Source organism: Mytilus galloprovincialis, chromosome 8 (assembly GCF_965363235.1).
Source record: "Mytilus galloprovincialis chromosome 8, xbMytGall1.hap1.1, whole genome shotgun sequence".
NCBI lineage: Eukaryota > Metazoa > Mollusca > Bivalvia > Mytilida > Mytilidae > Mytilus > Mytilus galloprovincialis.
The window spans coordinates 685,746-710,878 of record NC_134845.1 but is presented as its reverse complement, the minus strand read 5'-3'; the positions used below and the strand labels follow the sequence as shown (position 1 = coordinate 710,878).

The 25,133-nt window shown below is 33.5% G+C and overlaps 1 protein-coding gene across 3 annotated transcripts in view; it reads right to left on the bottom strand.

Annotated features, from left to right (window-relative positions):
* Nucleotides 1-13,054: 13,054 nt before the first annotated feature.
* LOC143084814 (la-related protein 1B-like) overlaps nt 13,055-25,133 on the bottom strand; it is a 51,041-nt gene continuing 38,962 nt past the window's right edge. For all 3 annotated transcript variants that reach the window (XM_076260869.1, XM_076260870.1, XM_076260871.1), the window contains 9 exons: nt 24,288-24,498; nt 23,144-23,270; nt 22,291-22,475; nt 21,293-21,414; nt 20,086-20,237; nt 16,132-16,276; nt 15,773-15,882; nt 14,656-14,780; nt 13,055-14,287 (listed from right to left, as the gene is read on the bottom strand). In XM_076260869.1, coding sequence (XP_076116984.1) covers nt 13,226-14,287; nt 14,656-14,780; nt 15,773-15,882; nt 16,132-16,276; nt 20,086-20,237; nt 21,293-21,414; nt 22,291-22,475; nt 23,144-23,270; nt 24,288-24,498 — 2,239 coding nt within the window. In that variant the 3' untranslated portion in view covers nt 13,055-13,225. The remainder of the gene's footprint in view (nt 14,288-14,655; nt 14,781-15,772; nt 15,883-16,131; nt 16,277-20,085; nt 20,238-21,292; nt 21,415-22,290; nt 22,476-23,143; nt 23,271-24,287; nt 24,499-25,133) is intronic.

Here is a 25,133-nt window from a genome sequence, read left to right as displayed (position 1 = left end):
TGTGTTATCGCCAGTGGTTAGGCCTTTGTTCTATAGATCCTATACCCCGGTACTTTGATTCTAAAGCTGTTGATGTGTTATCACCTGTGGTTAGGCCTTTGTTCTATAGATCCTATACCCCGGTACTTTGATTCTAAAGCTGTTGATGTGTTATCGCCTGTGGTTAGGCCTTTGTTCTATAGATCCTATACCCCGGTACTTTGATTCTAAAGCTGTAGATGTGTTATCGCCTGTGGTTAGCCTTTGTTCTATAGATCCTATACCCCGGTACTTTGATTCTAAAGCTGTAGATGTGTTATCGCCTGTGGTTAGGCCTTTGTTCTATAGATCCTATACCCCGGTACTTTGATTCTAAAGCTGTAGATGTGTTATCTCCTGTGGTTAGGCCTTTGTTCTATAGATCCTATACCCCGGTACTTTGATTCTAAAGCTGTAGATGTGTTATCGCCTGTGGTTAGGCCTTTGTTCTATAGATCCTATAGCCCGTTACTTTGATTCTAAAGCTGTAGATGTGTTATCGCCAGTGGTTAGGCCTTTGTTCTATAGATCCTATAGCCCTGTACTTTGATTCTAAAGCTGTAGATGTGTTATCGCCTGTGGTTAGGCCTTTGTTCTATAGATCCTATACCCCGGTACTTTGATTCTAAAGCTGTAGATGTGTTATCGCCTGTGGTTAGGCCTTTGATCTATAGATCCTATAGCCCGGTACTTTGATTCTAAAGCTGTTGATGTGTTATCGCCTGTGGTTAGGCCTTTGTTCTATAGATCCTATAGCCCGGTACTTTGATTCTAAAGCTGTAGATGTGTTATCGCCTGTGGTTAGGCCTTTGTTCTATAGATCCTATAGCCCGGTACTTTGATTCTAAAGCTGTAGATGTGTTATCGCCTGTGGTTAGGCCTTTGTTCTATAGATCCTATACCCCGGTACTTTGATTCTAAAGCTGTAGATGTGTTATCGCCTGTGGTTAGGCCTTTGTTCTATAGATCCTATAGCCCGGTACTTTGATTCTAAAGCTGTAGATGTGTTATCGCCTGTGGTTAGGCCTTTGTTCTATAGATCCTATACCCCGGTACTTTAATTCTAAAGCTGTAGATGTGTTATCGCCTGTGGTTAGGCCTTTGTTCTATAGATCCTATAGCCCGGTACTTTGATTCTAAAGCTGTAGATGTGTTATCGCCTGTGGTTAGGCCTTTGATCTATAGATACTATAGCCCGGTACTTTGATTCTAAAGCTGTAGATGTGTTATCTCCTGTGGTTAGGCCTTTGTTCTATAGATCCTATAGCCCGGTACTTTAATTCTAAAGCTGTAGATGTGTTATCACCTGTGGTTAGGCCTTTGTTCTATAGATCCTATACCCCGGTACTTTGATTCTAAAGCTGTAGATGTGTTATCTCCTGTGGTTAGGCCTTTGTTCTATAGATCCTATAGCCCGGTACTTTGATTCTAAAGCTGTAGATGTGTTATCACCTGTGGTTAGGCCTTTGTTCTATAGATCCTATACCCCGGTACTTTGATTCTAAAGCTGTAGATGTGTTATCTCCTGTGGTTAGGCCTTTGTTCTATAGATCCTATACCCCGGTACTTTGATTCTAAAGCTGTAGATGTGTTATCTCCTGTGGTTAGGCCTTTGTTCTATAGATCCTATAGCCCGGTACTTTGATTCTAAAGCTGTAGATGTGTTATCTCCTGTGGTTAGGCCTTCCTGTTAATATGGCACTCTACAGTCTGTACATATTGATAGAATGGGGACTCTTAAAAAACTGGGTTATTTTCATAATTATAAAAAAAGGAGATGTGGTATTATTGCCAATGACACAACTCTTCACAAGGGACTAAAATGACAAAGAAATGAACAACTATAGGTCACAGTACGGCCTTCAAACGAGAAAACTAAGGTACAAAAAATGAACGAAAAACAAATTTGTAACACAGCAACAAATGACAATCACTGATTTACATGCTCCTGACTTTGGACAGGCACATGCATACAGAATGTGGCGGGGTAAAACATGTTAGCAGGGTGTAACAGTACATCATAAGAAATAGAAATACATCTAACAAAAACACAGAGTGAACTTGGCTTGTTACTAGTACATCCCAACAACTGAGAGTACTTGCAGTTACTGAAAGCTAATCCAATACCAATTAATAACAACTAATTTTAAAAAAAAAAGATCATGCATCTTATGATCTAAGACTAAAATATCAATCAGTACACATCCAACATCCAATGGATTTAGTGTATATACGTCTTAAAGAGTCTGAGAAAAAGCATTACCAAGATACAGGTATAGACAGATTGTAGATCTATGAAAGTGCATAATGTATATAACAAGTTTTGTTATCTGTTGTCGTAGCCTTGATGAGATTGGTGGGATGGCAGGGTTAATATGACAATTTTATAGAAGTGAACAACAAAGTCCTATAACTAATGGTTGAATAGTACAAACAGGCTTGATATTAAATTACAATATGTTTTATATACTGGTAGCAAGGACAGTAGATATGTATGTTTGAAACAAATAGAAGGCATAGTTCTTAGAATGATTCAGGTAAATGGTAGTCCAGTTTATAGGATATTGTACTCCTCTTACTTTCTATTCCTAATCGTTCCTATTGTGATTATTTGAAGAGTAAATAAAGGCAACAGTAGTATACCGCTTTTCAAAACTCATAAATCCATGAACAAAAAACACACATACAAACACAGAACCGGACTAAGCATTAGACAAAATCCTTTGAGAATAACAAATATAACATCAAAACCATAGACATGAATTTAGGATAGATAAGAGAACTTCCCTAAGCCATTAAAATATGCACATCGATTTTATTCTCCAATGGGATATTCAAACTCTAATAAAAAAAAGGTGAAATCTAAACTGACATAGCTATGGCAATAAACCGTACACAAGATAGGACACTAAAGACTGAACATGAACCAAACTAAAAGGGGTGATCTCAGGTGCTTAGGAAATGTGAGCAGATCCTGCTTCACATGTCCATCCGTCTTGTGTCTCATGTAGTTTAGTAGGTCACATATGAGGAAAGACAACAGGACTGGGATAGCAAAAATTAAAATATATCTGTAGTCGTTTTTGAAGCAGATATTCCATAACAGTTAACAAAGTGGTCATGTCATCTATTAACTTTTCAAAGTGGTGATTTCAACTTTGCATTCCTTCAATGGAACTCATGGTGTAACACTGTAAATTCAGGAACTTTTGCAGTGATTATTTTATTAGAAAATTCACACTTGGAAAGCCGTAATCATCTCTTTTGTCCTATTTTTTTTTTTTTTTTTTCTCAACTGACTTTCGTTGTTAATTTCTAGATATAGTTAAGTCAAGATAAGAGTCAGACTTTACTGTATCTGTTGTTTTCTTTTTTCCAAAATTCGTATTTAGTTGTATTTCTATATATTGGAATGTTAGACGATAATTCTAGCTTCTTTTCATTTCTGTATGATCAGCCTTATATTAATAAACTATTAGTTCGACAAGGAGATGAGCATAGTTAGTTCCCATGGGAATGTCAATTGTTTGTTAAAGAACCAAATGTCTAAATATGTTGTCATTCTAGCTTTAGAAATCAAGCATCTTGGTAATGTAAGTTTTGGAGATTTTTATGTTTGAATCAGTGATATTTTAACAAATGAGGAATTACCCCACCCCCCTTATGACAATTTGTGAATCTTTTTAAAGTTATGAGACAACGCATGATCAATTCCTTTATTTGGTAGAGGTATTTTATTTTATTGCAGAAATACAAAAGTATATATTGACTAGAGACTCCATTTTATTCACAAATTTTCTAGACTTATTACTGGTGTGTTCAAGCTTAGTTGTGCTCAAGATGTCTGTTGTTTATTGTGTGGTCAGGTTATTGTCTAATTTATATACATTCCCTGGTCTTTAATGAATAATTAGGATGCATATACTACAAGTAATATCCCACTAAACACATAACGTTCAAAGAACGTTGTGGATTGGTTCCTGTAAGGTTATTTCGGACCCTAACGTTACACGAACGTTGTGAGAACGTTAAAATGAAACGTTACAATTCAACGTTCTAGGAACGTTTTGTTTTAACGTTGTGTGGAAGTTTCAGATTGGTTATGTTACAAATAATACGTTGTAGAAACGTTTAATATTAGTTACTTTTTTACGTTACTTTACTAACATTCTTAAAACGTTCGAATAATGTTCCTCATTTTTTTGAAAAAATAATCTTTCCAAAAAAAAAAAAAAAAAAATAGCAAATTAATAGCAAAAAATGCAAGTAAGATGTTTGCCGTCTTGCATGTTAATCAAACCTTTATTTTGTTTCAGAAAGTGAATGCTGATAGTTTTTAAAACTAAAAAACCGACACTGCATTAAGAACAAAATAACTTTTTATTCCTTAAACATATAGATTGCTCGATTAAAAGTTAAAATTCATTATTCTCATTATTTATTATTACTTTTTTCATTCAACTTTAATTTGTGAAACATAATTAGCAATTATAACATGTATAATACATAATGATATTTGATACAGCCATTATGTTAATCAAGCATATTCTGATAAGGTTGACCTATAGAATGATGTTGACCAGATGTTAGACAAATTTCAAAGATAGTTGCTACGGTAATTAAGGTTATAGGAAATCTAAGTGTAATGGGATAGTCACTTTTGAGACTATTTCCTGTCGTGTATTTGTAAGAAAGCAGTGATAACAAAGAAAACAAAAGAGAAAATCGCATCATCTAAAGAGAAAGAAACATGTAAGTTGATTGATACTTTAAACATTCTGATATACGTATATGATTATGAATGACAAATAATACATGTTTTTTAACCACAAATAAAACTTATTTTATTTCTGAAATCTTTGTTAAATGTGAAGATTGCATTTATAACCCTTATCAATGGAAAAGTGTATTTTCGAATTTTCCTTGTTACATACTGTTTCAGAATGTTGTTTATTTTTAGGTCATACAAATTTAAAAGAATTGGACAAAATGCACAATAAATTACTTTAAGTAACATAATAGCAATCCCTAATGCCACATCGGATTCGAAATTTGAAAATATATACATGATATATGCATAATTGAAATGTTAAATTTTATAATACCGATAATGCTGTTGTATTTAGATTTGATTTAGATTTTTTACTAGAATTATTCATTTAGTTAGAACATTTTTTTACATGGTTCTGTTTCCTGTATCCATATCTACCCTCAATTTTCCGGCTAAACTTAGCTAGCACAGTGAAGTCTAACAATCTTAATAGATGTTGGAAGATGTGGTATGAGTGCATTATCCCTATGGCATCGCATTGTATAGTCTAGTTTTAAACAAGAGTCTTTTAGGATTTATTATATTCATAAGAAGTATACATTGAGTACTCATTTGTTCATTTCTTTATTACAGGGGCAGTAAAATAATTTTTATGAAGATTTGCTACACTGGATAAGAATTAAACAAAAGACATATTCAGAAAAAAGTTCCAAATGAAAGTGTAGCAGAAAACAAAAGGAACACTCTTGTGAATACAACCCATGTTAGATTACAAAACTAGGAAATAACTGTATAAACCTAATGAAGTGAAATTACAGAACTAGGAAGTAAGTGTATGAACATGATGAAGTGAATTACAAAACTAGGAAATAATTGTATGAACCGAATGAAGTGAAATTACAGAACTAGGAAATAACTGTATGAACCTAATGAAGTGAAATTACAGAACTAGGAAATAACTGTATGAACCTGATGAAGTGAATTATATAACTATGAAATAACTGTATGAACCTGATGAAGTGAAATTACAGAACAAGGAAATAATTGGATGAATCTGATGAAGTGAATTACAGAACTAGGAAGTAATTGTATGAACATGATGAAGTGAAATTATAGAACTAGGAAATAACTGTATCAACCTGATGTCAGAAGTGAATTACAGAACTAGGAAATAACTACATATGAACCTGATGAAGTGAATTACATTTACAGAAATGAAACATCATGACTATACTTTATAATTATCATTCTAGATCTGATGTTGCAACGTGTAGATACATAAAATTAAACTTTTAAGAATTTGCTCCTTGTCTAGCTAAAATAAATTATGTATTGGTATCATATCTTTTTATTCATTATTTAAGAAAAATAGGTAACATGGATGTGTTGATTTAATTCATTCAAATAAGGGTACAATTCCTGGAGAGAAATATTAATTGATTGTTGTTTGCTAAAATGTCCAGTGGCAAAATGTTCATGCATGTTCAGGAAGATGGAGAGAAAAACAACGTTGAGCCAATGAATGTAGATACGTTGGGCCATTGTTGTGCCAACATACAAATGTTGTCTGGGACTAGGTTAAATTTGGGTTCCAGATTGGTAAAAAATGATTATATTAAGGTTCCAGATTGGTTACACAAGGTTCTATAAAGGTTTCTGATTGGTTACACAAGGTTCTATTAAGGTTCCAGATTGGTTATACAAGGTTCTATCGAGGTTCCAGTTTGGTTACACAAGATTCTATTTAGGTTCCAGGTTGGTTTTCCATAACGTTATATCATAACGTTCTTACAACGTAACTGGTAGTCCACACTTTTACGTTCCTACAATGTTAAATCACAACGTTCTCACAACGAAACAGAAACGTTCCTGGAACCTAAACTATTTCTTGATATATCATCTATATATGGTAAAAGGCTATACATTTGCCGTAGTTGTTTGCCTACATTTTCGAAAGTCAACACAAATTCTTGGGTCAACTTAAACTTACCCACTCTTCATGTCACAGGAACTAAAGTAACAAGATTTCTATAAATTGGTTAATATATCTTATTTCATATGTTCATGAATATATATACATATGTAGTTGTTTGCTTACAGTTTCAGAAGTCAACACAAAATCTTCAGTGAATTCTTTTTATATAATCGTCCATTATGATTTGACAATACCCACTTGTCATGTTACATGAACTAAAGTAACTAGCTATCTATAAATTGGTTAATATATCATATTTTATATGGTCAAGGCTATACATTTTTCGCAGTTTGCTTCGTTTTAGAAGTCAACACATAGTCTTTAGGGTCAACTCTTTTTATCTACTCGTCCATTATGATTTGGCAATTAACAAGCTTTTCATAGATTAGCTAATAAATCATAGTAAATAAGTAAAACTGCTCTCAATTTTACGTAGTTGTTTGTTTAAAATTTTTAGAAGTCAAGTCTTTTGGGCCACCTCTTTTTATTTTATCGTCCATTATGATTTGATGATACGATTATTATACCCGTTCTTTAAGTTAAAGGAACTTTCTAAAAATTAAATAATAAATTATGTCATTTATAGTAAAGGCTTTACACTTTTCGTAGTTGTTTGGTTACATTTTCGAAAGTCAACACCAAGTCTTAGACTAACCCTTTGTATCTTCAGTTTAAACTGGAGAACTCAAAGTTGGCCATAATTTCTGGATTATGTTGGCAGATCAAATGTCATCAACTGCTATGTCAAATATTTTTCTTTTAATGCAGTGAATGAGTATCTATAATTTATTTTAGAGTTTGGTAGCAAGTAACAACTAATTTAAGTTTATATGCTTGCTTAAATAAATTCTTTATATTATATTTGTATAATAGTATATTGCTCATTGGCAAGATTTCAGTCGATAAGAGCCTCCCTTTTAAATATTCTTTCTAATTATTTTATTCAATAGCTATTAATAACCGAAAAAATATTTTGACATTCCCTCTCCAGAACAGTACTTCATATGTTCCAAATGTCTTATTGTACAGGAATATAAACACCATAAACCAGCATAATAACACATTTTAAATTGACTGGATACGTCTTCAAAATACGTTCATCCTATAGTTAAATCTATAGTTGATGGTCCTATGATTGTCATTCATCTTACAATTATACTGGACATGACATCACAATGGACAAGGTGGTATGGTCTCAATAAACATGTTGTCATCATTCAGTGATATGTGACATCATAATGAACTAGGGAGTATGATTTCCATCTTGAAGGTTTATGGTCCTATGATTTCGTACTTCAAAGCCATCTGTAATACCCTCTTCATGAAGAATGATCATTTCTTGGTTAGGGTAAGGGTATCGAAGTAAGGAAATAATTTTGAAAGCTCCAAATTGACCAATGAGCCATGAAAATTAGGTCTAGGTGAGTTTACTTTAACCATCTTCAGATGGAAAAGTACACATATAATTCTACACAGAGTTTTCTTTTACTGGATGTATTGTAAACATAAATGGACTTAATAGCAAAAACCACAATGACAAGGTTAGGGTTATATAATCCTGTCAGACCTACATGTACACTGTTCAATAATTATCTACACTAAATATAGTGGAATTATTAGTTATAGAATCTAAGAAACCCAACTAATTAAGATCCTACTGTTGTTCAACGCACCGTGAAATGACGTCTTGATTAGGTGAAGCAAGTCTAACCAACAGAAACAACTTGCAATGATACTTTAAACCAAATATGATCCTTTATTACTTAAAACTGAAAAATGCAAGTGATAAAAAACAGTTGAGCCCTGAAAATATAGCCCAAGACACTGAAAATATTCCACACAGAAACTTCACACCACAAGGGATCTGAATACCAAATATATATTTAAGCCTTATGATATATATGAAGCTTTATACAGAAAGCTCTCTTTGCCAGATTAACATCTTATTCTAATCTAAGGTGAAAGTGTTCCATTTTGAGGCAAATCAAAAAATGTCAATCTCACAATCCCTGCCAAATTTAACCCAGAAATATCTTCAACAAGCTGTTCAGCAAAGAACTGAAGGCCAAATTCTTATGGGCCAACTAGAAAACTTTGTCCTGATCAATAAAACAAAAACACTTCTATTTCTGTTTTTGACATTTTTTTGTTTTTATTGCATGAGAAACTACTGCTACGAAAAATGCAATGATAAGCAAAAACAGAAAAAAATGAAATGGATAGTCCCATCCAAAAATGTATCAATATTATAATATATATATAATTATATAACAGAGGTCACAAGTTAAAGCACCTGCAGGTCAGAGGTCATGTAATGCCTAACTGACCTTTACGATAATTAATTAATTATAAATAGGAAATATAACCATTCAAATCAATCTATACATTCACTTCAATTCAAAATAAGTATTTACAAAAAAAACGGGAAATGAAAATGTGATCTTGTCATTACAGATTTATTCAATAAATAAATTTACTCCTTTTGCACTTAAAATATTCTTACATAAATTTTTACTCATTTTATGCTGCTTTTTCATCATGTATAAATGTTTGAGTTGCATTTTTTATTGATTACTCATATATGTTATTTCATAGAAATAAAACCAATTAAAATACATTAATGGCAGAACATGACCTCTTGTTTCTGGAGTTCAGCAGTCAAACGGAAGGAAGAAAATTGGAATGAAAGTTAATATAGTGTTATAATATAGGAAAATACTTTTACAGAATGATCGTCCTGATCAAAAAAGGTCTAACAAAGAGGCTTCAAAAGGGAGAATTTATTACAGAAAATACTTTCACAATATCCTTTATAAATTATATACAAAGTTCCATTTCCCTTAGGTAGAGTTGACCAAGAAGATTTTGGAAGATTCATGCAGCTCCTCAAGTATTTTAACATTCCTGACTTGAAGATAAATAACATAATGACCATTCAATAATAGACCATTAGACTTTTTTGGAATAGATTGGAATTACTTAAAAAGAATAGAATGGAAGTATCATTATAAAATATCGAAATAAAAAAGGTTTTAAAATGTAGGGCTCTTGCTTTAGGCAAAATAATTTCTACATATACTTAATCTTTCTAGTAAAACAAGACAACATGAGATACATTCTGCTTAATATAAAATTCATTCATTCAGATTAAATACTTAAATAATGCTGTACACTGATTGAAATAACTCACAATTATGCAAATAATCACAGGTTAAAAAAGTTTTTTTAAATTGCGACAACTATTAGAGACAAGACAATAATGATGATTAACTTATTTCATGTCCCATTAATAAACGATGAGATAATATAACTGAGGGAAAATGGTCTAGACTTATCAATATTATGTTATTTGTTTCATATAACTGAGGGAAAATGGTCTAGACTTATCAATATTATGTTATTTGTTTCATATAACTGAGGGAAAATGGTCTAGAATTATCCATATTATGTAGTTTGTTTCATATAACAAAAACATGTTCTATCAATTAAAATATTGCCATAGTTATGAATGAATACGTTTTTATTTTAATACAATAACATTGGAAAAACACAATTTCAATGTTGTTATTTAATGTCATGTGAGCGTGAAAATTTTAATGAGAATTTAGAAAAGTTGATTCAATATTCTAAAAATGTAATTTTGAACCTATTTAGAATTACAATTGTTTGAGCACCTCAGATACAACCAAAAGTTTGATTTAAACATAATCAAATGGGAAGTGACCTCACATCTCACTAGTTCTGTATTTTGTGACTGGAATGATTAATAATGTTAAGGTTTAATCAAATAGCTTGTTCAGCATCTATGATTTATAACAATTAAAAAACACAATTTGGTTAAAAAATCTTTTTTCTTCAATTTTTTACTTTACCTAATCAATTCATTCATTTATACTTTGAACTTTTATTTCATATATTTTTCTATCTAAATAGTTTTCAAATCTTATAGATGATAATTATACAATTTAAGTGTATTTACAAACAATATATATATATTACACACATTAACAACTGAAATAACAATAATAACAAGTAAAGCCACACATCAAAACTTGTACACAGGTCAAAACAAAACTCAATAACATGTCAAAACAAAAACAATAATGCAATCAATTTTCACAATTTGTTGTCCTGTTTATAGGAGATTAACTGTATTCACCAGAGTCAACACATCTTGTTCTCATGAGAAGAAATCATAGTATTAACAAGAATCATCATTGGGTAATAAAGTCTGATGCTGCATATTTAAAAAAAAACTAAAACAGAATCATTGCAGTGGCATGTTGACCTCTTGGTTGAGTTTTCTGTAACATTCAGAACAATCACACATGTCCCAGATGGCGAGGTTTTATATCGTATATGAGAACATTATGTGGTCAAGGCCTTAGAGTGAGGTTTTATTGTATTAATCAGAACCAACACAGGGTCAAGGTCTTACAGTGAGGTTTTATTGTATTAATCAGAACCAACACAGGGTCAAGGTCTTACAGTGAGGTTTTATTGTATTAATCAGAACCAACACATGGTCAAGGTCTTACAGTGAGGTTTTATTGTATTAATCAGAACCAACACATGGTCAAGGTCTTACAGTGAGGTTTTATTGTATTAATCAGAACCAACACATGGTCAAGGTCTTACAGTGAGGTTTTATTGTATTAATCAGAACCAACACATGGTCAAGGTCTTACAGTGAGGTTTTATTGTATTAATCAGAACCACCAAAGGTTTCGGGGCCTATCATGGAGGTTTTAATGTTTTAATCAGAACTATTACACTGCACATGACCTGGTAGGGAAGTTATTTTGTATTCTTAAGAACCATAAAACAAGAAACATGACCTGGTAGGGAGGTTTTATTGTATTAATCAGAACCCCCACAAGGTCACATGTTTTCTTGGCAGGATCCTAAATGATGAACACAAGTTTGAGATGACCTTAAGAAAATGTAAACCTGGTCTGCAATGTGTATAATATTAGTTCAGGTATCCTAAATGGAAAAAAAAAACAAGATTCAAAATTAGTAAAAAAGGACAACATGCTGCCAATATTTTGTCAAATTTAAAGTATACACATGATTTCTGTTTCCTTAACAATTCTTTCATTCTCAAATCATATATACAAGATGCAGTACACCAGTTAATTCCTCACTAAACCAATAAACAACAAAATCAAGGGATTCAATTCAAATTATCTGCCAATGGCAGTAATTATTATTCTAAATAAATCAAGATCAAATCTACTCTTATAAAATAGAAGTCACGTCTTAACAATTGTGATGTCTCAATTTCCTCCAAAATGATCAACAATCATAAGATTCACAGGACACTGAAAGTGACTCTTTGTGTACACTAAAAAATAATAAAACATACATAACTAAACAAAATACCAATGAAAAAAATTGTTTTTAAAATTATTTTTACTACAGAAAAAAATCATCAGCAATTCCTTGATTTCAAAATGTAGTCTAGAGAAATAATCAAATTGCTTCATTTTAAATCAATTAGCATAAAACAATTAATATAAAAAGACTACTGATATTCTAGTCTGATTAATATGACAATAATGTATCAGCTAACAATATAATCAAAATAAAACTGTTTAATATCCAAAACAAGATAAAATGGTTGCCATGACAATCATATTGACCTGAATAAAGATAAAATAGTTGCTACGACAACAAAGCTATAAAACAGACTAGTAGAAATGTTTACAACAAATGCATAGATATGAAAGACTTCGTGATGAATCCCCACCCTTATCGTCAAATAAAACACTTTATTACAAATCAGAACACATATGCTAGAAAAATGTCTTTCTATCTAAATGATGGTTTAAACAGAATTTCCTTTCAATTTTTCTTTGTTTTCTGTGTTATAGATAGTATGCTTACTTTCAATCTCAACTCTCTTCTGTTTCAGCCAATTTAAAAAGTCATTATTTTATCTTTTTTTTCTTAATATTTTAAGAAATTAATACAAATTGATGCCCGACAATAAGTATGATGAATTTAATGCCAATAATTTTCAAACATATATAAATATATATCAAAATAAGTTTCAAACGGTTTGGAAGTTATATCATAAAATTACAAACATCCAAGAAGATAACATGATGCCGTCTCCATTGATGTTGACTATTTATTTAAAACACAGTACTTGTAAAATAGAAAACATTGTAACCAGATTCAAGTTACAGGTTAACAATTATAAAATTACTATGGTGATTATAATATATTATTCCCATTAAAATATGATAGAAATGATAAAAAAAAAAAAGCATCAATTAACTTTTTTTTAGTAATTTTTTGTCTTTTTTGAATTTTTTTTTGTTTGCTTGATAAATTAGCCATGCACACAATAAAATTATTGTTAACAATGTAAAACAATTATTAACACTTTGTAATACAATTATTGTTAACAGTGTTAATGCTCTGTAACAATGTCTAAATCTGTATTCCAATACTTATTCTTTCCCGACTTGTGATTTTGATTGAACAGACTTGGTTTTAGCTGTTTCTGTGTCCTTTTCTGTTTTATTTGACTGTTGGGTTTTAGTTGTATCTGCCTTACTTGACTGTTGGGTTTTAGACATGTCCTTTGCTGTTGACTGTTGGGTTTTATCTGATTGTTTTAAATCTTTGGCAGTGGGGCTTTGTGGTGTTGTTGGTTTTGAGGCAGATTTTAAATCTGATGGTTTAACACTAGATGGGTTTTTGGAATCGCCACTTTGTGAGGTTTTTGAATCAGTAAATTTCCCACCAGTTTTTGAGGTGGCAGGTTTTGCACTATTTGGTTTAGAATATGGTCCACCATGCCTTGGTGGATCTCTGTTAAATGATTTAGTTTGATGTGGTCGACCACTATCTTTACCAGCAGATTTATTTACACCCGAATCTTTACCAGTTGACGACTTGACATCACTTGATTTTGAGGAATGGGATTCAGCTGGTTTAGAAGATTCCTTATCGCTCACTTTTGATGAATGTGAATCTCGTCCAGCAGACTTAGTTGACTGTGTCTCTGCTTTCGCTGAATGTGAATCTCGTCCACCCGATTTTGTGGACTGTGAATCGGCTTTAGCTGAATGCGAGTCCCTTCCACCTGACTTAGTGGACTGTGAATCGACTTTAGCTGAATGTGAATCTCGTCCACCCGATTTTGTGGACTGTGAATCAGCTTTAGCTGTATGTGAATCCCGTCCACCTGACTTAGAATGACTGGAATCAGTTGATTTAGTCACATGTGTTCCACCGGCCTTGGCTGGATGTGAATCTTTCCCTCCAGACTTAGTAAGTTGTGAATCTTTTGCTTTATTAGAGTCTTTGACACCGGTCTTGTCTTTTTGTTTATCAAATGTTTCTTTTCTAGTCTGATCCGACTGGCTAGCACTATGTTTAGGATAAGACTGGCCCCTCTGACCCTTTGACCCTGACGAGTGTCTTTCTCTTATAGAGCTTTCTGATATTTGTCTTTCCCGTCTATGAAGTTTCTGACCTTCACCTTTGTCCTGATCTGGAGGAAACATCTGAAAGATAAAACATAACAAATGACTTTTTTACTTCCCATTGTAAAGTCAAGTTTTTCTATAAAATCAAAAAATTAGGCACAAAATTTGTGGTTTCACAACCTAATACTCTTAAAAAAAAGACCTCATAACATATTGTTGTAAATTTTATAAGTATAAGAGAATATCTAAAATTTTTATCAACATGTGAGAAAATATATATGAATACATCAGAACTGATATTCTATAGTGTGTCTTTCTATGTTGTGATGTTACAAGTTTGTTTCAGGTTTGGTGAAGATTGGTGCCTATTAAAACTTTTAAACCTGTTGTATTTACTTGCACCTGTCCTAAGTCAGGATAATATCTATTTAAATTTTCATACTCACTTCTATTCTGAAATCTTCCAGCTTTTTATATTTGGACAACCATTCTTTTAACTTTGGATGGACTTCTACATGTTTTCGTGAATATTTGAGGAATGCCCAGAATTTCTCTAATCCATACAGCTGACCTGTAATATTTCAGAAAAGGTTAGAATTTCTTAAGCTCCTTTTCCTGAAAAACTTAACCTCTCTAGCTTTTTTCTGTAGTAAAAATCAATTGTAATTAAAGAACTACAATATCCCTCGTCTTTCAACATATTTTATCTGTCCAAGGGCAACAACTATAAGACATTTTTCATTTAAAGTTCTCTCATAATTTTTCAAAAAAGCACTTTCCACCAAAGGAGTAAGTCGGTTAGGGTGGATTTTGGCCTCAAATTTCAAGTTCATCTGACGAAAGATTTTTGACACTTTTAAAACACTTAGGTGTCTTTTTTAGTTGATTCAAAAAGTATATGTAAAAGATTTTAACTGATTGTCACTTTTCAGATGGTTTTTGTCAAAAATGAAAGTGGCAGCATCCGTGTTTATCCTCAACCTTTATATATGTTGTGTAATATCATCAAATACAATTTACATTTCAATATTAATAACGAACACGAATGAGGCCACTTTCTTTTAAGACAGAAACTGTGAAGATTTCAGTAATTTAGCATGACTTAATGATGCTAGTACCCGATATATGTGCATTGTGTTGTCAAACACAGCCCATATTTATTTAGCAGAAGTATTCTACTATCCAATAAATATTTAAAAGTATACATTTTAACAATTTTGTAAAACTGCTATATTTTGGGGCCAAAAAGGGGTCTTACTGAACCTACTCCTTTCTAGAACAAATATAAATGTTTGGTAGGTCTTGTGTGAGACATGATCTGTAGGATGTATGGATGAATGCTCAGTACTTCTGTCCCTAAATCATTTGTAAATCATGTTGCACAGAGGGTGATGGACTTTGATTATAATCAGTCACAACTAATTACTGAAATCTCATTTAGCTTAATTTTCTACATTTTGCAACATCATCTTTTAAGAGTACTTACAAATGAATGGTACTTTTATGTTTCAAACATTTTAACAATAGATTTTATATAATACTTAACTTAAAAAATATATTTACCTAGCTCATAGTCTCGTATTGTTTCTTCTTGGAAGTCTTTATATAATTCTGGTCTAAATCGTTTTTCTAAACCATAACTGAAGTACCGAAACAAGCATTCAACACCATATCTGAAAAAAATCATGTAAAACTATAACTAAAGATTGAAAAAAACATTCAACATCATATCTGAAGTAAACTTTGGAATTGAAAAAAGTATTTAAATATATAACTGATATTTTCATCATTGTGTCTACAGGGAAGATGTTGCCTTTTATACATCATCATTCAAGTTATAACAGACAAAATTCACAATCTAATAATCACTATCCTAGACTACCCTCAATTATCATTGGTACGTTCCTATATGCACCACCTACCTATATCCTGCTATGGAATCTTCCACTGCCAATGTTTTGAATTCTTGGAACATTTTCTTGTTGAAATGTTGCCTCAAGAAAAATGACCAGAATCTAAAAAGTGTGTTCATTTCCTGTGACATACCGACTCCCAACTTCTTACGCTCTGAAAAAATAAAAACAAATGTATATTTTATATATAGCTCAAAAGAGTCACATACCGACTCCCAACTTCTTACGCTCTGAAAAATTAAAAACAAAATATATATTTCATATATAGCTCAAAAGAGTGACATACCGACTCCCAACTTCTTACGCTCTAAAAAACAAACAAATATTTTATATAGTGTTTCTTGTTCTTATACAGATTAGACATAGACTGTTGGTTTTCCCGTTTGAATGGTTTTACACTAGTAATTTTTGGGGTCCTTTATAGCTTGCTGTTCGGTGTGAGCCAAGGCCTGTGTTTAAGGCCATACCTTAACCTATAATGGTCTACTTATATAAATTGTTACTTGGAAGGAGAGTTGTCTCATTGGCACTCATACTACATCTTCATATATCTATAAATTGTTACTTGGAAGGAGAGTCATCTCATTGGCACTCATACTACATCTTCATATATCTATAAATTGTTACTTGGAAGGAGAGTTGTCTCATTGGCACTCATACTACATCTTTATATATCTACATAAGAAAACACACATACTTTTTTCTATTAAACACTGAAAGTCTTATAACTTATTTGACCATAAAATAAACATTTTCTTTTTAACAAAAATTTCAACACAATTACCTCCCCTTTTTATCAAAGTGTTCCTCAATAACATCAGAAGTAAAAACATAAGTACTCACTCATTTATATCTCTATCAAGAGACTATTATAACTGTTAAATCTTGTTAATTCTATACAGTTATGATGACACAATAGTCAAAGATAATCAGACATGCTGCATGCTGGAGTTCTTAAGGTCATTGGTCAAACATTGTAAAAAGGGGTCTGTGCTAGAGGCCTAAAGGTCATTGGTCAAACATTGTAAGAAGGGGTCTGTGCTAGAGACCTAAAGGTCATTGGTCAAACATTGAAAGAAGGGGTCTGTGCTAGAGGCCTAAAGGTCAAACATTGTAAGAAGGGGTCTGTGCTAGAGGCCTAAAGGTCAAACATTGTAAGAAGGGGTCTGTGCTAGAGGCCTAAAGGTCAAACATTGAAAGAAGGGGTCTGTGCTAGAGGCCTAAAGGTCAAACATTGAAAGAAGGGGTCTGTGCTAGAGGCCTAAAGGTCAAACATTGTAAGAAGGGGTCTGTGCTAGAGGCCTAAAGGTCAAACATTGTAAGAAGGGGTCTGTGCTAGAGGCCTAAAGGTCATTGGTCAAACATTGTAAGAAGGGGTCTGTGCTAGAGGCCTAAAGGTCAAACATTGTAAGAAGGGGTCTGTGCTAGAGGCCTAAAGGTCATTGGTCAAACATTGTAAAAAGGGGTCTGTGCTAGAGGCCTAAAGGTCATTGGTCAAACATTGTAAGAAGGGGTCTGTGCTAGAGACCTAAAGGTCAAACATTGAAAGAAGGGGTCTGTGCTAGAGGCCTAAAGGTCATTGGTCAAACATTGTAAAAAGGGGTCTGTGCTAGAGGCCTAAAGGTCATTGGTCAAACATTGAAAGAAGGGGTCTGTGCTAGAGGCCTAAAGGTCAAACATTGAAAGAAGGGGTCTGTGCTAGAGGCCTAAAGGTCATTGGTCAAACATTGAAAGAAGGGGTCTGTGCTAGAGGCCTAAAGGTCAAACATTGAAAGAAGGGGTCTGTGCTAGAGGCCTAAAGGTCATTGGTCAAACATTGAAAGAAGGGGTCTGTGCTAGAGGCCTAAAGGTCAAACATTGAAAGAAGGGGTCTGTGCTAGAGGCCTAAAGGTCATTGGTCAAACATTGTAAGAAGGGGTCTGTGCTAGAGACCTAAAGGTCATTGGTCAAACATTGAAAGAAGGGGTCTGTGCTAGAGGCCTAAAGGTCAAACATTGAAAGAAGGGGTCTGTGCTAGAGGCCTAAAGGTCAAACATTGAAAGAAGGGGTCTGTGCTAGAGGCCTAAAGGTCAAACATTGTAAGAAGGGGTCTGTGCTAGAGGCCTAAAGGTCAAACATTGAAAGAAGGGGTCTGTGCTAGAGGCCTAAAGGTCATTGGTCAAACATTGAAAGAAGGGGTCTGTGCTAGAGGCCTAAAGGTCAAACATTGTAAAAAGGGGTCTGTGCTAGAGGCCTAAAGGTCAAACATTGAAAGAAGGGGTCTGTGCTAGAGGCCTAAAGGTCATTGGTCAAACATTGAAAGAAGGGGTCTGTGCTAGAGGCCTAAAGGTCAAACATTGAAAGAAGGGGTCTGTGCTAGAGGCCTAAAGGTCAAACATTGTAAGAAGGGGTCTGTGCTAGAGGCCTAAAGGTCAAACATTGAAAGAAGGGGTCTGTGCTAGAGGCCTAAAGGTCAAACATTGTAAGAAGGGGTCTGTGCTAGAGGCCTAAAGGTCAAACATTGAAAGAAGGGGTCTGTGCTAGAGGCCTAAAGGTCATTGGTCAAACATTGAAAGAAGGGGTCTGTGCTAGAGGCCTAAAGGTCAAACATTGAAAGAAGGGGTCTGTGCTAGAGGCCTAAAGGTCAAACATTGAAAGAAGGGGTCTGTGCTAGAGGCCTAAAGGTCATTGGTCAAACATTGAAAGAAGGGGTCTGTGCTAGAGGCCTAAAGGTCATTGGTCAAACATTGAAAGAAGGGGTCTGTGCTAGAGGCCTAAAGGTCATTGGTCAAACATTGAAAGAAGGGGTCTGTGCTAGAGGCCTAAAGGTCAAACATTGTAAAAAGGGGTCTGTGCTAGAGGCCTAAAGGTCAAACATTGTAAAAAGGGGTCTGTGCTAGAGGCCTAAAGGTCATTGGTCAAACATTGTAAGAAGGGGTCTGTGCTAGAGGCCTAAAGGTCAAACATTGAAAGAAGGGGTCTGTGCTAGAGGCCTAAAGGTCAAACATTGTAAAAAGGGGTCTGTGCTAGAGGCCTAAAGGTCAAACATTGTAAGAAGGGGTCTTTGCTAGAGGCCTAAAGGTCAAACATTGTAAGAAGGGGTCTGTGCTAGAGGCCTAAAGGTCAAACATTGTAAGAAGGGGTCTGTGCTAGAGGCCTAAAGGTCATTGGTCAAACATTGTAAAAAGGGGTCTGTGCTAGAGGCCTAAAGGTCATTGGTCAAACATTGTAAGAAGGGGTCTGTGCTAGAGGCCTAAAGGTCAAACATTGTAAGAAGGGGTCTGTGCTAGAGGCCTAAAGGTCATTGGTCAAACATTGTAAAAAGGGGTCTGTGCTAGAGGCCTAAAGGTCATTGGTCAAACATTGTAAGAAGGGGTCTGTGCTAGAGGCCTAAAGGTCAAACATTGTAAGAAGGGGTCTGTGCTAGAGGCCTAAAGGTCATTGGTCAAACATTGTAAGAAGGGGTCTGTGCTAGAGACCTAAAGGTCATTGGTCAAACATTGAAAGAAGGGGTCTGTGCTAGAGGCCTAAAGGTCAAACATTGTAAGAAGGGGTCTGTGCTAGAGGCCTAAAGGTCAAACATTGTAAGAAGGGGTCTGTGCTAGAGGCCTAAAGGTCATTGGTCAAACATTGTAAAAAGGGGTCTGTGCTAGAGGCCTAAAGGTCATTGGTCAAACATTGTAAGAAGGGGTCTGTGCTAGAGACCTAAAGGTCATTGGTCAAACATTGAAAGAAGGGGTCTGTGCTAGAGGCCTAAAGGTCAAACATTGTAAGAAGGGGTCTGTGCTAGAGGCCTAAAGGTCAGACTTTACTAATGCAATAAACCATTTTAAGTTATTCATTAGGACACATTTTGTCAGATAATGCATATATTGTTTTAATATTGTGTTTGCAAATTGGAAATCAATAAATGAATAAATAACTAAGTAGGATTTATTCATCTGTTCTCAATATACAAGTTTAATTAATGTAAACTGCACAAACCTTTCAAACATTTGGCGTGGTATTTATGGTACACATGCCACACAAAGTTGTTATCCTTTAGAAGTTCGTGTGACGGGTGATGGAATGCTGGGAAGGCGTGAGGTGTACTACTGTAACTACCGTAACTGGTCGATAACATCGCTTCTGATGGACTGGAAGAAAATATGTATTAGAATTTAGAATTTTAATTACTAAAATTTGTATGCATCTGATTGAAATTTAAATACTGAACCACACTTAGCAAATAAGGATCTGAACAACATATATTTTTACCTATGTCACAATAAGAGAGCAATTTTTCCATTTGTAAAGGTCATAACTCTAGAATGACAAAAGAAATGCTACCCAAAATCAAACTTGATCTGTGTTTTGTGGTAATAAGCATTTTATATAAGTTTCATAACATTTGGTTGAGGCAGACTCAAGTTAGAAAATGGGGTCATAAAAATATTTCTATAGGGTGCTATAAACAGTTTCGTATAAAAAACTAGGGGTTATTCCCCGACTAAAAATAACCATGGAGGGAAACCCCTGTTTATTTACTCAATTGGTGAAAAAATATCATGTTTTTTGTATTTGATTGTAAAAATTAGTTAATTAGCTTTGAATTAAAACAGGTTGAATGATTGAAATAATTTTTAAAATTATATTAACTTTACATGTTTTGAGGGGAGACAACACTGTAAACAACCTGTTTTTTTGGCAGTGAAAATTGAAAACTTATTTGCAGCCACTGTAGCTCTTTTTGGAGCAGGAAACCGTACCCTGAAACAAGATTTTTTTGAAAGGCCAGGTAAAAACCTACAAATTTCATACAGTTTTGATTATGTAAAATGTGCATGGATCATGTCTTCATGGGTGTGCACATGACCTGGTTTCAAGTTTTTTTTGTTCAAATTAGACCTTTTTTCCCCCATGTTCATTGGATGGAATATTTTTAATATATTAAAAGTACACATTATTTTTATTTCATTATAAACTAGAGAACATTCTGATTCCAGTGATATCTAGTTTTATACAAGTATCTTTATTAATCAGTCCACCACTAAGGGTCACTTATGCATGGTCCCTCAAAATGTGATGTCATAGAAAAAAACTGTTGATTGCACCCATAAAAGTTTTGCTTGATTGTAGTGTTAAAAGATAGTACGGTGAATAATAATGAACGAGCTTCATCATCAGGAGAAATCTAGACATAAAAGGTTACCTCTGAGACATAGAATTGTTTCGAGATCTTGATGGTCGATGCTCCCTGGCGTCCATTACCCAGCCTACATGGCTTTCTATTGGTGGATTACTACTGTGGCGAGTCTTCTTCTTCCTGGGGGTCTGAAGGAAAAGTAAACATTATAAATTTGTGTTTACTCTAACATTTAACAGCACATTTATAGTGTGTTCAAAGACAAGTGGCACAGAACTTTGACATGTCAAAAATTTCTGGTAAGCAAACTGCAGATTTACTAATACAGCTTTTCCTGTGCGTTCAAATGAAGGTCTGCATATTTTATTTATACTTCCGTACCAGAATCACATTATTTATTAATGAAAAATCCTTAACAAATATAAATTCCATATTCCTTTATTTTCAATATTGGATCTCCTACAACATTATTAAAAGAACAATAAAATAATAAGCAGATCTCAATTAATATTAGATTGCTTATTCAAGTTCAACTTCCAGCAAATTTATAAATTTAATTTAAATGTGCATACTAACAAATAAATCTGAATTTCTGCACTGAAAAACTATGGAAATGTATTTATGCCACAATGTTATATCTCTTGATACTTTAATTTCATTAATTGAGAATCAATATTCAAGTCTTGACCACTGTAAAATAACTTTTCAGATCTCTAGTATGAATGATTTACTTTTTGCCAGACATATCTGATTGAAGTTCTGCATGTCTGTCAAATAACTACTGTGGATTCATTTATCATCGTGGGTATCAATTTTAGTGGAATAAGGAAAACTTTTATGTACATGGATATTTGAACTTCATGTTTTTGCTGATCTGCATACAAGCCTTTAGAAAATGTTATTTATTTGGACATTAATTTTGTAGTTCACCTGTACCAATGTAATCCATGAAAATTGGTTTCCAACTAATAATAATGAATCCACAGTATAATATGAATAGGACTGCAGATCTATTAATAGCCATCAATATGACTAACAACCACAAAGATCAACATTATTCCTACCTGGGGATCATGAGGTCGTCCAGAATCTTTAACCACAGGATAAAATCGTGGAGCAATTTCTTCTTTCTTGCTGTGAGGTGTACGAGGGCCTTTCTCTTTCTTGCCTGGTGTGTCAGGTACATAGGCAGGCAAAGATCGGGCAATGTCTGGTTGAGCAATTGGAGGAGTTGTCACTTTCTTGCCAGCTGAAAAGAGTTAAAAATAAAAGTTAGGTTTCAAAACAAAATTATTGTTAAAATCATCCTCTACAAATCAATGATATTTACTATTTCATTAATTTGAATTGACATATAACAGATATCAGATAAATGTTGAATATGTCCATGGAACACAGATGATGCCCTCACTTGCCTATGATATAAAGTTTTCTGGTAATAAGTTTTAAGTATCAGTTTCATAACATTTGGTTGAGGCAAACTAAAGTAAGAGAACGGAAACAAAATTCAGCAAATTTTTCCATTTGTAAAGGGGCATAACTCTAGAATGGTTAAAGTGACAACATCCAAAATTCAAACTTGATCGGTGTTTTGTGGTTATAAGCATTTTGTATAAGTTTCATAACACTCGGGTAAGGCAAACTAAAGTTAGAGAATGGAAACCAATTTTAGGACCTACAGACGTGCATACAGACATACAAGGGTAAAACTAAATGCACCTTCTGCGATGGCAAGGGCAATTTTGGCATTTGGCTAACTCGTGTAACAATTAGTTTCTTTAAGTCACAATTGGTTTCTCTTCCAGAAGGTTTGACTCGCACAATTCACACAAATGTAGATAAGCTCAAATTTTCCTACAACTTTCTAATACTTTTGTTCACTGGCAAATCCTTGATATAGCTGAACAATGTACTTACCTGCTTGTATGGAAACAGGCGGTGGAGGAGGTGGCAATTTCTGTGCGGCCACTGTAGAATGTGGCATCAAGGCTTCATATTTTTCTTTAGTTATCACAGACACTGTACTAAACTTGCTGAAATCATCCTGAATAAAAAATATACACGGTTGTTTTTACAAGAGACAATCTGTGGTCACATTTTTCTTTATTGATCTTAGATGACATCATTGTGTTTGGAACCATTGAAAAGTGAAATTGCTTCCATTTTGCGATATGAACTTTAAATCAAACATTGACATGTATTATAAAATCTAAATTATGACGAATGCAAATTTGGAGTTATCTTTCTTAGTTCATTATTTAAGGTGAACTTGGTTGAACCATTTTAACTCAGAATAAATATATATTAATATTCCATGTAACACTTGTGTAATATGTACTATAACAGTTCACTTGACAGATGTGGTTATTACATATACACATCATTTTGTAATCTGAATATCTAATTATATATTGTTAATTAATTGCCAGTCATTGGGAAACCATAGTATCTTAGGGCTATTCCAGAAAAAAATGTATGGGGGGTTGGAAGGCATTTTTTGTCAGCACCCGCCACCCAGACAATTGTAATTCAGAATTATAGTGCATTATAGTGTGAAAAGTTGCTCTGAAACCCATGTATTATTAATACAATGTGCATCCAACTCCCCCATACATTTTTTTCTGGAATAGCCCTTAAGAACTTTTACTCTACTGCACAAAGGCAGTGACATTTTTTTTAATTGCATTTTAGGTAATCTTTTCCAAAAAAAGATCAAGGTGTAAAAATTCTTCATAGAAAGAAACATTGTGTAATAATTTGATACATTGTGTAAAAATTTGTTAAAAGCTCATTCTTTTGTACATAAATTAGGCTGTTAGTTTTCTGGTTTGAATTGTTTTACATTTGTCATTTCGGGGTCTTTAATAGCTGACTACGCAGTATGGGTTTTGCTCTTTGTTGAAGGCTGTACAGGTGACCCAGTTGTTAATTTCTGTGTCATTTGGTGTCTGTGGAAAGTTGTCTCATTGGCAATCATGCACATCTTTTTTTTTTAAACATTAACAAATGATTGTGTGGCATGCAATGATGGTTGTAGGAATAAAACTGCAAGAGTCCTTACCTCATTTTCCTTCTCCCAGAGATCCTGTTCATAGTAACAAAGTCCATCGTTGATTATTTTAGTCATTTCTGACGTCATTTTAGAACGCCGTACATGGTCTCCTGTCCTGTCACCCTGGGGATGTTTCCTCAGTGAAGGGGGAGTCTGTGTTACTATAAGAATCTTGTTTAATTCATCGTCACCTATTTCATTATCGGACTCATCATCAGACCTGCAACAAATATGATAATAGGCAATTATGCTCTCTTCACAATAAAATCCCTTTCAAAAATTTTGAGGAGTAAATAGATAGCTAGTTAAAATGCAATATTTCTACTCCTATTCAGGGAACCCTTTTTCTGCGGCAGTCAATATTTTTGCATTTCCTCCCAGTTGACACTATACACAAAACATACCTATGAATGTAATGTTAACTTATTCTGGTAGGAAAAATAAAGGATATATTGGCCACTAGACATTGAATGAACAATCAATCAATCATTTTATTAAATAACTTTTACCTATAAATATGTAAATTATTTTGCCTACCTGATACATTTCACTTTTTTATTCCTCATTATGAATGGGGAAGATATCACAATCCATTTACTGATAGAATACTTCATAGTGTTCTTACTCTACACTTCCAATAATGATTATAATGAAATAGTAAAGAGGTCAAAACACAATGACCTTGAATTTATTGCAGAAGAAATAATCTGATGAAATTGATTTACCTGATGTAATGACAACAAGGAAAAACTTTTAGTCAGATTATTGCTAATCACTTTTACAAATTAGCTTCTACAAACTGTAACAAATTTTACAAGGAGAAGAATTTATCAAGGCTCCCTAATAGCCCTAATT